General features: G+C 55.8%; 1 protein-coding gene across 1 annotated transcript in view; it reads right to left on the bottom strand.

Annotated features, from left to right (window-relative positions):
* Positions 1-1,421: 1,421 nt before the first annotated feature.
* Positions 1,422-13,529, bottom strand: part of ZCCHC24 (zinc finger CCHC-type containing 24) — a 63,703-nt gene continuing 51,595 nt past the window's right edge. Inside the window, exons 3-4 of the mRNA XM_047073048.1 lie at positions 13,308-13,472; positions 1,422-5,651 (exon numbers count right to left, since the gene is read on the bottom strand). Of these exons, the coding sequence (XP_046929004.1) occupies positions 5,538-5,651; positions 13,308-13,472 (279 nt within the window). The 3' untranslated portion in view covers positions 1,422-5,537. The remainder of the gene's footprint in view (positions 5,652-13,307; positions 13,473-13,529) is intronic.

The following is a 13,529-nucleotide window of genomic DNA, read 5'->3' on the forward strand; positions in this document are numbered from 1 at the left end:
GCACTCTGACAGACCAGGACTCCAGTCCTCAGACCTGTACAGATCTGCAACGGGGAGGCCAGCACCCCTCTGTTGCTGCTGGCTGGGGGGAGGGGGGTGCCTACTGCTGACAGGTGAGAACTCTCTCCTCCTCCTACCGTGTTGGGGTTGGGTCCCCTCTCCACTCACCTGCTTGGCTGTAGGGACACCCACCAGCCAGTTCAGGCTGACTCTGGCCCCGCCTGCCACTTCGCTCCCCCCGAGGGCGGCATCTGGGGGTGAGCATGCCCATAAGCAGCAAGAGGAGACTTGGTGGCTTCTGGGACTCACGGTGCACTCCAGATAACACAGGGGGAGCATTCCCTGCTTCTGGAGCCGGGGATCTCTGCTCCTGCCTGCTCCCCGCTCCTCCCCCACTGTGGTCCCCGATCCCAAGGACCCACACTTTTTCTCTGCTCTGTCCCAGAGGCTGCAGTCTGGAGGCAAAGGCTAGCCCACAGACACACGACTTGACCTATGTACTATTTAAAATTTCAGTAAACTTGTTGCCAAAATTTAAAATTGGAAAATTTCACATAACAACCTGGGTTTCCAGCCCAAGTGGTTTATTCTCAGATGGCAGTAATTGGCTGGAGCTGTGGATGGAGTGCGGTGGGAGCGTCTGCCCACCAGCCTCCGCGCTGACATCACCACTGACCCCACAGGACCATGAGGGACCGTTGCTGGCATTTCTTGGCCTTGTACATTGGACTCATCTGGGGGCTTTAAAATCCTGAGGACACAGGCCAATTTCTCAAGCATCTCTGGGGTGGGACTGTAGCTCCCATAGTGACTCTGGTGAATAGGGAAGGGCCCCCATGTGCAGGTGGCTTCTTAAGAGCCATGACTTCCCGTCCGTGGCTCTCAGCAAGAACCCCACCTTGTGACAGCCCGGCCTCATCCTGACCTTGCTCAGAAGAGAGACCCTCTGTTCCCTCTCCTGGGGACTTGCCAAGAGGCCCGGGACACTTCAGATTTCTCATGGTGTGATGCCCAGTGTGTGAGTCCCGAATTCTGGTCTTGGCAAGAAGCCCCAGTGTGGTCACGGCCGTGGGGCCTAGGGCTGCTGCCTCCAAGGGAGATTCACTCCTATATATGGTCACCCGGGAGTCCCATTGCTGAGCTAACGTGTGACCTAATGTGCTGACAATCTCGCCCAGTCTGGGGCCCAACTTGGGGAGGGCCCTCCCTCTGGAGAGAGCATCTACTGTGGGGCAGAGGGGCTGGGAGAAGGCAGATCCACAGCATGGAGGCAGGGCAGGGACAAGATGACCCAGATTCGGGACAGCAGAAAGGCAGCTAGAAGACCCCCCACCCACCCACCCACTTGACTTCACACATCTGTGAAAACGTCCAGCTCCCCACCGATGCTCTGTGTCAACAACAAAACCCATGAGCCTCTCTCGCTTTTAAAAGTTCTTTTAATACAGCATGAAAAGGCTATATTGCTATAGGCAAGCTGTATACAGATTTTCGAGGAATAAGGCACACAACGGAATGCCATCCCGAGGGCAGCCCTTCAGAGAGGCCGGGAGCCTTCTCCACACACCCTCCGAGCTGGGCCCACGGGTTCTGTTTGTCTCTTTAGCTGGACACACACATATTAACAGATACAGACACGGACAGGGTCACCACACGGGAGTGGAGGAGGTCCAACGGCGAGGCTGGCAACAGACAGCGATGAGCCCTTCTGCCACCAGCCCCTGGGGGACAGCTCAGCCACCTCCCTGAAGGCCGGAACGCCTCCCAAACTTCAGGGTTAGTTGTTGCACTGGGCTACAATGTAGTGATGTTGGATTAAATATTCATTTAGAGTAGATTCAAGTCTATTAGATGTTGGAGGGCAGGTGTAAGGGCTCCGGCTGACAAATCCAAGTTCAAAGAGCATGGGGCCCAGAGGCGTGGCTCAGACGGCAAAACTCCAAAGAGGGGCATCCAAAGAAGTCTGCCTCCTGCTTCGTCTTCCCTGCTGGGCCCTGCTGACCCGAGCCCTCCACCAGGCCAAGGAGGCCATCTTCGGCTCTGGCCAATCACGGAGGGGCCGGTTAGTGATAATATGCTGGCTCTGTAATACTGATACGCCCCTCTTCCCCTGGCCCACTCCCTGCCCCCCTACAAAGTTAATAACCATAATAACAAGATAATAATAAGAAGGTGCAAGAGAATGGATTACAATGCTGTGTTTGTTATCCTCAGCTGAAGAGGCTCAAAGGGGTCACTATTCCCTTTTCGGCTATGTTATCTAATAATAGCTTCCCTTAAAAAAAAAGCAATACTTTCCAAAATACACATATGTATAAATACAGGACACGAACATATTAATAAGTCTAAGCACTTGGATAATATGCTTGGCTACTTAATACTGATATTTTCATCCAAGGAAAACAACACAGAATAACAACAATATGGCTTAAAGAATTGCAAAGATTTTTTTTCCTCATCAGAATTATGTACCAACTTCATATAATATTCTATGTAGACAATATTTCCTTCTTAATGTAGTTCAGTTGCATACTTTTTACAGATCAAAGCATAGTAAAAAAAAAAAAATCAAACCAAAAACAAAACGAAACAAAAAACCAACAACAGGAAAAAAGAGAAAAGTTATCACCATAAATATTTTCTTGCAGCTCAACCAGAAAGGTTTGCAAAATACTTCCAGAAATCTTCGTTTGATATTCTACTGCCCTCCTGAAATCTCCAAAGGTTTGAAAATGCCTCTCTTTTTGTTTTTTTTTTAATCTCAAAGATCAAGCAATTATATTTTTTCTTTTTTCTTTTCTTTTTTTTTTTTTTTTTTTTTTAAAAAAGGCCCCTCAAATATATACAGACAAAAATCACTGTCGAGATTTTTCGGGAGAAGGTAACAAATTCAGTGTTGTGAGAAAAATTGGTAACCAGAAAAAATTTTAACATCTATGAATTTTCTTTTCAAAATACACACATAGTATTTTTCTTTAAAAAAAAAAAAAGGAATCGTGTCAAGTATAACTCAAAATAAATACAAATTCACAAGTAGAGCTATCGAATACTTCATACGGGTTAAACACTGTTCTCTCTCAACTAGATCACTAGATCTACTAACTGCCAGCGATTGTCCCTTTTGAACGTACAAACCACACGCTTTCTTGTCTCCTGGGCTCCCAGGCCCTCTGAGCACTTCGTCCTCGCAGTACCCGGCCTCGACAACAGTGGCTTCTGCCGCCCATAGAGAGCTCCCCAGTTCAGCCAGAGCCGTGCAGGAGCAGGGGGTACACAGAGAGGCTGCTTTGGGGCAGGAGGGCCCGGCCCCCACGCCAGCCAGCTCTGCATAGAAGGCAGGGGCAATGACTGCCAGCTGGATAAGCCCACTGGAAAGGTCACTTTGGGGTGATATCCCATTTCCTACTGGCCCATGGCAGGCCCGTGGACTCCAGCGGTCTGGAGCCTGGGTTCTTTTTAGGGTGTGGGCCTTCCCCACCACAGTGGGACAGTCGGCAGGCTCCGGGCGTCCTAGGGCCAGGGTCCCCCTCTGGGGCCAAGTCCCCGGAAGGGCTGGGTCCCGGTCCTCACAGCAGAGACGAGCTCACTGCCCACCACCGCGGACACTACCTTCAGCAGTGCTCTAGAATGACAGCAACAGCTTCTTCCTGGGGACAGAGAGCCTTGGGCCAGGATGACTCCAGCTCACCTTGACATCATGGAGAAGACAGGAGACAGCTGGGAGGGATCCCTCAGTGGCATTCCCAGTGGAAGGGGAGGGTGTTCACAGTCGGTTCCTGGGCATTCTGCCCCTGTGGGCGGCAGGGAGGCGGCTACAGGGCTCAGGCTGGAACTAACACACTCTTGTTAAGTGCTCAGAGGGCATGGCCCCCTGATATCTACCCTGCAGCCCCCCTGGCTGCAAATACACTCACTCCGTCTCTTCAACGTGCTCCCTGGACCCCTGGTTAACACTTCACTGTAACTCCTCAGTCGTACACAGCATTTTCATTTGAAAACAAAAGGCGATTGGGCACCCGTTGGGTGACCTTGAGCCACGGTAAACACTGAATTTCAGGCCCATTTCATGGTCTGATTTTTTTTTTTTTTTTCCCACAGAGGCATGATGTTGGGGCAAAATCAAGTGACCCAGTCCTGACAGATGGCTCTCTCCCTCTCCCTGGGAGAAAGGAAGGATGATGGGACAACAAAATTAGGACTTCTCACCGGGGGGAGAGAGAAGAGAGGGGAGCGTGATCCCTCCCACCAGCCAGGACAGTGTTCTGACCAACGTGACTTGCCCAGAGGCCTCCCTGCTCCCTTGGGAGGTAGGAAATCATTGTCCCCATTTTATAAATGAGAAGTTCTGTAGCTTACATCGGGGTTGCCAAGTGTGACAGGGGATCCTTCTCCCTCATTTTTGCAGGGATGGGGGACCTCAGGCGGGGCGGGGGTGACAGGGGGTGACGAGAAGACTGGCGCCCCTCAATTCTCACCTAAGTGACTGATGGGTGGCGGTGTGCAGTCTGGGACTTGGATGGCCTCTCCAAATAAGGCTCCATGTGAATCCCAGCACTGAAACGGGCCTCTGCTCTCTGGAGTCACTCTCTCACTTAACTAGTGGGGAAACTGAGGGCCGGAGATGAGAAGTTCTTCCCAAGGCTACGTAGTGTGTCAGCAGCAGGGCCAGCATTTGAACCCAGGTCTCCAGGACACCAGGCCTGCGTCTGTCCTGCCAGAGTGCCTTCCCCACTGGGCCCTTCAGCCTCGATCAGGGGGTGGCCCCTAGTGTTGGGGGAGGTGAAGGAAAAGGGTAGGGAATGGGCCTGACAAAATCCAAGCACAAAATCCAATCCCAAGTGGAAAACACGTGTGGTGGGGGGCAGGGGAGGCATTGTCTGATATGCCCCAGGTCACACCGTGGAACGCTGTCCAACATTCAGTGCCTCCCTGTCCCTGACCTCTGGGTCTAGGGTATGCAATGTTAATGATGTCAGAGGCAGTCGGGTTTGGGGCTCATGGTGGGCAGGGGGCAGAGATGCCCACTCCCCAGCAGCTGCTAGAACCGGTGTCAGCTCGCCAGGATTGCTGACACAAACAGGACAGAAAAGTAGGGCTCTCTGAGTGGCTTTGCACTCAGGGCAGACTGGAAGGTTCTGGGTAGAGAAGGAGGCCTGGGTAGTCCTGGGGAGACAGTCCCCTGCAGGCTTTGGGATTCACAGTAAATTTAGTGCACTTGTGGCCAATGCGAGGCTGCTCAGCCCAAAGGGAGTCTCAGAGGAAGGGACCCTGCAGGGGACACCCAGGGCTTTATGGGGTCCTGTGTACTGACCTCCGCTCACCCTTGCCCCTTCTGCACAGACCCCAGGCCCACCTGTAGAGAGTCCCAGAGACCCGGCTTTCTGTGGGGGCAGCTATGTCAGTAACACTGTTTGTCAACACACGCGAGACAAGAACCTAAGGCTGCGAGGCCCCGCCCCCACGCACGCCACACAGGGAGGGGGCGTGGTCTCTGGCTGGCAGGAAGGTGGCTGTGGGCGCAGCGGGCTGGCGGCGGCTCATTGCACTCGGCGGCAGTAGTAGCCCAGCACCTTGCACTTCTCACAGAGGTGCTGGGGGTGCTCCTTGCTCTGGTCGGACACGTCCAGGCCATCGGGCTTCTCCAGGGGTCTCTGCAGAGAGGAAGGAGGGAGTGGAGAGAAAGACAGAAACACAAACAGAAGCAGGGAGAGTGAGACAGACGCAGCGAGGGACAGCACCAGACAGACAGACAGACGGGGAGGGGGTGCCCAGAGAGCGAGCCTGTAGTCACAGAGGTTGTTTGCCTAGGCGCTTGGGCCCTTCCTGCCTCTGGCCTGTTGCAGGTGCGTGTCCTGGGCTGGGGCTGGGCAGTGGGAGGGGCTCCTGTACCCGAGCGACTAGTCTAGACACCACCGTGCCCTCCCCCAGGACTTTCTGAGCAAGCCCAGGACAGAGGTGGGACAGTGGGGCACAGACATCACCCAGGTGAGGAAACCGAGGCCCAGAGCAAGGAAGACCCAAGCCCAGTCTCCTGATTTCCAACACACCCAGTGCTCCTCGCCAGGCCACTTGTCACTCCCATGCTTCGGGGTTAGGGTGGATGAGACCTCAGCTCCGTGAGGTTAGCAGCCGGTGCCCCTCATCCCAAGGCCTGGTACTGTCCCTTGAGTGGCCAAATGATCAGAACTTCACTATATGATTTTAAGGAGCCTCAGTTGCCGCACCTGTAAAGTGGGCCATCACTGCACCTCGTCTGTGGGGCCGTGGGAGGAATCAGATGTCTGGATGTTTGTACGCTAAGCAGCGTGAGGCACGTACGAGAATACGTCTGTGACATAGGGAGCTTCCCGCTCCCTCTCACTCTCCTGTCCTGGTTCTCAAAAGCCAGGAAAGATTTGTTCCCCTGGAAATTTTACGGAGGCTATTAGGCACACCTCTTGAAGCAGATAGTTTCGTGGCTGGCAGGTGAAGCCTCAGCCCAGAGCCCCCTCCTGCAGAACAGTGCCCTGCATGGATCTGGGGGGACTCAAGGGAAGCCAGCTGGGACCCACACGCTGGGGACAGGGAGCAGGAACTACAGGCTGGTGTGAGGCCAGGGAGCCTCGGTGCCAGTGACCGTGACCAGGGATGGCCCTGGAGGGAAGCTGAGGGTGAGCACTGCCTCCTGGGCAGACCACGAACCTCTCAAAAGTAGTGCACTGGCTTTACCCAATACCTGGCCCGAAGCTGACACTCGCAGCGGTCTGGGAAATGGAAGAGTCACGGGGGTCTAGGAGATGAGCACGGGGACTGCGGATGGGCAGGGTTCTGCTCCAAGGGTCATAAAACCCACCTCTGCACTTTCAAGCCTAGAGCCACACAGAGAAAGCCTGCAAAAAAGGACGGGAGCCTTGGCCTTGTCTCAAGGGGTTTTGAGATGACTGGCTTTCCTGGCCAGGGGAGAGGAGAAAGAGTTTGGCTTTGTGTCAGATACGGGCTTGAACTACCTACAAGCTGTGTGACCTTGGGCAAGCCACTGACCCTCTGATCCTCAGTCTCCCCGTCTGCAGAAGGGGGCATTGATAACACTTTTCTCATGGGGCTGTTGTTACATCTCAGTGAGTAGAAAGAGCATAGCAGATAAAAACTATTAATGTTGCTTGTTATGATTATAATGGGAAGGGGATACCACCAGGTAAAGAAAGGGTCACTGAAGCCACGATTCCAAGCTTGACGGCCTATGAAGGCCCCATCACCTGCTCTCCCAGGCATCTCATAAATACCAACAGCACCCCATGGGCGAGCCAGGGCCGAGGACCTCCCTGCTGGCCAAGCTCCCTGGCTGAAAGAAGGGCTCCCTGACCTTGAGCTGAACTCTGGGTCCCTATACGTCCACCTGTCATCACAGCCACACAGGGGCCACACACTCTCCACTTGGCTCCCACAGGCCTGAGAGAGGTAATACTGAGGTCTCCCCTCGTCCAGATCAACTCAGCCTGGTTTCTAGCTCTCCTCCCCAACTCTTCATGCTGGCCGGGGCCCCTCCTTGAACCAGCCTTCCAGGTGGGGCCAGAGATGCCACAATAGGCAGGCCTGAGGCCACTCTTGCCCCCCATGGTTTATACCTTGCAAAGCACTGCCACACAAACCATACCATCCAACCTGACAGCCTGGCTGGGAGGGGCACATTACTCTCCCCATATGTTACAGATGAGGAAACTGAGACTTCAAGACATTAAGGGTCTTGCCCTGGGGCCTGCAGCTTCACCTATCTGCCCAGGGCTGTTGGACAACAACTTTCTCCTCCGGAGCCTCAACGTACCCTTCTGTAACCTGGGCGGGAGGTCAATAACATATACCGTATGCGTGATAGAGAGAGAAGTCGGTGTCTTAAAGCACTGTATAACCATCAAGTCAAGCTCTGCGAGACTTAGCAATTGCTGTGTGACCTCCAGAAGTTCCTTAACCTCACTGTGCCCCAACGCCCTCTTCTATAAAATGGGGCTAATAAGGGCACCTACTTGTAAGGTGGTTGTGAAGAGTAAATGAGTTAATACATGCCAAGTTAGCTGGCACATGAAAACCAAAGTGCTGGCCAGTATTAATATCACATATCATTGTTGCTATTATTAGTATTATGTAGGACTGGGGGCAGGCTGGGAGCGAGGGATCCAGCTGAGTCCCCGTGGAAACGCCCTTGCGACACCCTCACCATCCCTCCTCCTTGGCCGTGACCCTATCAGTGTCCCTTTCCCTTCCCTCCATGGGTCGGGGCTCCGCTGAGTGGAGGAGCGCAGGGTGGGGGCAGGGGGGAGCCGCCAGGATGACTCCCCTCTGTGGAAGGAAAACCTTCAGCTGCTGGGATGGATCACCCCAGGGCCGCCCCCACCCCCCAGCAGGGAGGCAGAGCCCTTCAGTGTTTTCTTCTCCTAGGGGGCAGGGGAGCCGCAGCCGGAGCCTGACGGGAAACAGATGTGGCAGGAGAGGGAGGAGAGGGAACCGGAGGGTTCTCAGGGGATGGATGCCCCACAGGTCAGAGCCCAGGGGGCAGAAGAAATAAAGCAGCTCCTCTCCACCATGGAGGCCTGGGGTGGGGGGTGGGCGGCGAGGGCCCCAAGTCTTCCTCTGAGCTCTTCCAAGGCCCCTGATTGCTGGGGAGTCGGGTGGGGACATGCCCCTCCCCACCCAGCCTGCAACCCCTCAGAGACAGAGGAGCCAGGTGAAAAGTTCGTAGAGCCCAGGAGAGGAGATTGGGGATGCTAGGTGCTGGGACACTGGGTCCTAGGCCCCCTTAACATTGCCTGGCTGAGGGGCTTGCTCAAGCCCTGTGGTCTCTCTGGGCCTCAGTTTCCCTACTGCACACAGCAGGGTTCAACCAATAGGGCTGACGGACGGAGAGGGGAAGAGCAAAGCCACATGTTTCCGGAGGATCCTTCTGGGTCGGGTACCAGTGCGGAGACTGAGCCTGAGTATGGGGGTGCCCGTGGGGGGCTGCGCTGAGACTGAGTGTGGCAGGATGCTCCAAAGCACAGCTGGCCTGGGGATGGCGGCTCCTTCCTCGTGGAAGGAGCGAGGAGCCCTGCCCTGCCAGATGCTAGAGCAATATAGGGGCAGGGGCCGAGGAGGCTGGAGCCACTGCAGGGAGGCTGGCACCCTGGCCTCAGGCCTCTGGGCGAGGCCGTGCCTCTCTGCTCAGGTTGCAGAGGGTATGGGCATCATAAGGACCAAGTGAGCCTCCCAGACCCCCAGCACCGACCCAAGTCCTGCCCTGACCCGCACAGCTGAGCCCCTTGGGGGCTCCCCAGCCCAGCCCGCCACCGTGACGTGGCCTCCGTGCTCCCCTTTCCCTCTGGCCCCAAACTTGATCCCTCTTCATGAAACCCAGCTTCTCTACGGACCTTGAGTCAATCACTTACACCCCTTGCCTCCCTTTCCCCCTCTGTAGAAAGGAAAGACAGCAGTGCTGACCTCGTGGGGTAGCTGAGAGGATGACGGGTATTAAGTACTGTTACAATTTTCCCATCCTTGCCCTCTCCCATCACGGGGACCCACCTGCAGCCTCCTCTCTCCCTCCTGCCCCCAGGAGCACGCTGAACCCTTCGCTCCGGCACACCCAGTGCCTGTGCAGCTGAGCTGAGACACGTACTGACTCCCTCCTGGCCTCAGGCCTGGGCCCCCCAGCACTTCAACAGACCGTCTCCAAGCACAGAGGCAAGTTCAACCCCATTTCCCACCCGGGGACCTTGGGAAGAAGACGGGGCTTCTCAGGGCCCTGCTTCTCCTCCCTGTGAAATATGGATGAACAGAACACCCCATCTGAGGACACAGTATACACGAGGGGTGTGTAGGGACTCAGCAGATGATGCCCAGAGGATGATTCGGGCCAGAGTTTCCCTAAATGCCAGTTGCTAACCCTGTCCGATTGAATCCCGTCGCTGCAGTTGGAGAAGGGAAGGCCTAGAAGCCCTGAACTTGGTCGTCCTTCAGCACCTGCACAGATCTGGCCCCGGAGGAGCCCTCAGCCAAGTGGGTCCATGAGAGAAGGAATGAACCTCTCTGAACAGCACTGGCCATGCCCCAAGTGCCCCTGGGAGCGCGGAGTTCAACCCACAAGGTAGTGTGATCATTGTCACACATGGTGGGAAAGGTGTTTTGGACTGGCGTCTCCGACCTCAGGAATTGCCAGGAAATCAGGAACCAGGACGCCTTGTCTCCTTTGAACTGCCCACTCCTGGCCCCATTCCCTGGATGTGCTCCCCAAACACTAGGCCCACCCACTGGGTCACCAGGCCTGTCTTGGCACTGCTGGGCCTGGGTGCCCCCCTCTTTGCCGTTAGGATGTTAGTCTCTGCCCCTAAGGAGACCCCCGTCTGCTGGACCTTGATGGCCAGCTTTGAGTCTCCTTGCCCACCTGTCATAGTGTGGTTGATGGGAACCACAGAAACCCTTGGGGGAGGGGGTGGGGAGGTCTGCAAACAGAGGCAATGGAGGCCAGCATGAGGGTCATAAAATCACAAGATGTTTCAATCAGGAGAATCCTCTCAGATGGCTCCCACGTGCGCTAACAGGATAAAGCCCAAACTCCACACCATGGCCTCCGAGCCAGTCCCAGGCGCCCCCCCCCACCTCTGCTTCACCCCTCAGCTCCACCAGTGCTCTGTGCCTGACCCTGGCCTCCCCACTTCGCACATGCTGTTCCCTCCAGCTCGGCCACCCCCACGCAGCCCCCTGCAAGCCTCCACCACAGCTCAGCCAACATCAGTGCCTCACAGGAGCCTTCCCCAAGAGCCTCAAAGCCCACCTCCCTTCCTGGCCCGCCTCTTCCACCCCTCTGCTCCTGCCATCCTTCTTGGTGACTCGGCCCACACGGGGAGGACTGGCCCTAGCCCTGGCTCCTTAGTGCCCCCGCGCCATCGTCAACGTGACCTTCTCTCCCACTGCCCCCTTGGCCACACCCTGGACTTGGTCTTCAGACCAAGAGCTGCTCTCTGTGCAGCTCCACCCGGCCTGGGCCCCGCCTCATCCTCCCTTCCCATTAGGGCCCTTCTGGCCTCCCTTCCCGGCCATCCGGCTGACATCCCAGGACCACGCACGATCACACTTCTCCAAATATGCCAGCTCTTCAGCCTTCCTCCCTCTGAATCACTGTCCTGGCAAACCTCTGCCCCCGTCCACTGACTCTGGCCCACGCCTGCCCCGTGACCCTGCTGGAGCAAGTCACAGAACCAGGCTGGTGGCACCAGTTACAACCTCACACCTCCCCGGGCCTGGGACGCAGCTAGATTTCTCTAGGAGGCCCATGTCCTCCGTCCTTCCCCGAGGCCACCACATCCCTCCTCACTCTCATTTCTCCTGAAAACCTCCTGTCCCATTTCAGAGAGAAGACGGAAGGCTTGGAAGTGAAGCTCCTCTTCTTTGTGTCATCAAACCCACCAGCCTTCCTGACCACTCCCACGTCCCCCCCCCCCCCATGCCATGGTAAGGCATCACCCCCTTGCTCCTGTATCATCAGCCCTTTGCTTCCTTCTGGATCCTTCTCACTTGCCTGTAACATGCTCCAGGACTTCCCGTCTCCATAACACCCACCTCAATGCCACCTGCCCTCCTGTGGCTACTGCCCCATATCGCTGCTTCTCTCTACAATCAACCCCCCTTGAGAGAGTAGACAATGAAGCCTGGCCCAACAAACCCCTCCAACCCCCGTCATGGCTCCGCAGCCACGGCCCCAGACAACACGTCCACTAAGAATCGACGTCTCCACTCTGTCCTTATGCCTGACCTGCAGGGCACCGGCTTAGTGGTTCTCAGACCTTAGGTGCAGTTCAACGAGATATGCATGTAAACGAGATATGCAGTTAAACGAGATATGCACGGGCACCCCGTGAAATTTGAGGACCACCTCCGTGTTGCCAAATCTCCAGGGCACTTGGCCATGGCCATTATACCAGACATCTCTGCACCAACCACACCTGCCCACTTGAACGGTACACCACCCACCCCCCGACCTCCAGGACTCCATGCTCCCCGGTTCTGCTCTGTGATGGATCCTTCTCCTCCAGCTGAGCCCCCAGTGCTGGGATTCTCCAACACATGGACTGGGGAATTCTGTCTCTACTTTGTGTACATTCTGTAGGAAATCTCATCCACTCCCTACATACCTCTAAGTCCATGGTACCCGAGTATGTAGAAACCACTGTGACTTCTCATATGAGCTTCAAAGTAACAAATCCGACTGCCTTCTTGACGTCCGGACTTAGATTTTTCAGGAACATCTCACATGTAACATGTGTATCAGAGGACTTTTGCTTTTATCTGGGATACCTAGGTCTCACCCTGCCCTGCCCCCAGCCCAGGATGCCCACCTCAGTAAGCGCACTCCATCCACTCAAGGGTGATAGTTCTCCTGGATGCCTCTCCCTCACCTCCCACATCCAATCCGGTGACATTTGGTGTTGGACTCAGGTCCAAGGCCACCTGCTAGGTTCAGACCTTTCCCAGCGCGCACGGGACGGCATGGCTTTCCCACTGGACTCCCCACTGTTGATTAGCCAGCCCCACCAAGACTAATCTCTGCACACACCCAGAATAATCATCTCAAAGTAAAGCTGAAAGTGTTGTTCCTCGTGGGTTTCGAGAGAGCACCCACCCCACCCACCCTATTCCTCTTGCCCTGCTCTCCTGATTCTTCACTTAGGTTTGGGCCTTGAGCACCCAAGTCCTTAAGGCCACGGGGCATTTGCACCTGCTGTACTGTCTTCTTTGGATGGCCTGTAACAGGTCTGGCTTCCTCCCATCCTTCAGGCACCGGAGTAAACGGGCCTCCTCTTTGCAGCCTGCAGTGAGTACATCCTCCCTGGGAGGACACCTCTGTCCCCCAGGCCCCAGCATGCCCACGTGTACCTTGGCCACCAGCCCCACGCTCAGTGCCTGGTACACTGGGGCCGTCCTGTATACATGAGTCAACTGAGTGAGCAAATGAACGAGATACGTGTTCTCTGGAGTGAGTGCCCTGCTGCCTCCCACATCCCCGCTCATCTCACAACAGCACCCCGAGCTCATTAGTACCGAAGAATTCACCGGGGGTCTGCGGTCTCGAGGTCTTGGTGAAATTGCCCCTTTACCCTCCTTCCCTGGGGAAATGGTGCTCCCTCACCCCCATTTTGGATGAGAACAACAAAGGGCCAACGTGGAGAGATCTGGTCTCCTCCTTGTCATATGAAGGAGTAAACCGAGGCCCAAGAGGGACAAAGTCACCCTCCCCCACACCGGAGGCCCTTCAGAGAGCCCCTCCCTCCGTGGCTCCCGCGCTCCCGGTGCCCGCAGCTCACCTGCTTGTGCGGGTACACGTTGATGTGGCACTTGATGCACTCCTGCCCCATGTTGGCCCAGGAGTTCCCGCTCATCCATTTTCTCTTGCACTTGGGGCACTTATACTCGCCGAAACAGCGCTTCTTGCCCTGGTACGGGGTCAGACCCTCGCCTTTGGGGCGTGCCTAGAGGACAGGAAGCAAACGTAGGGCGTTGGGGTCCACTGGCCCAAACTGACGCCC

Source organism: Lynx rufus, unplaced genomic scaffold, assembly GCF_022079265.1.
Source record: "Lynx rufus isolate CCGP_SWC_20201006 ecotype Redwood Valley unplaced genomic scaffold, mLynRuf1.p SCAF_11, whole genome shotgun sequence".
In the NCBI taxonomy this organism is placed as follows: domain Eukaryota; kingdom Metazoa; phylum Chordata; class Mammalia; order Carnivora; family Felidae; genus Lynx; species Lynx rufus.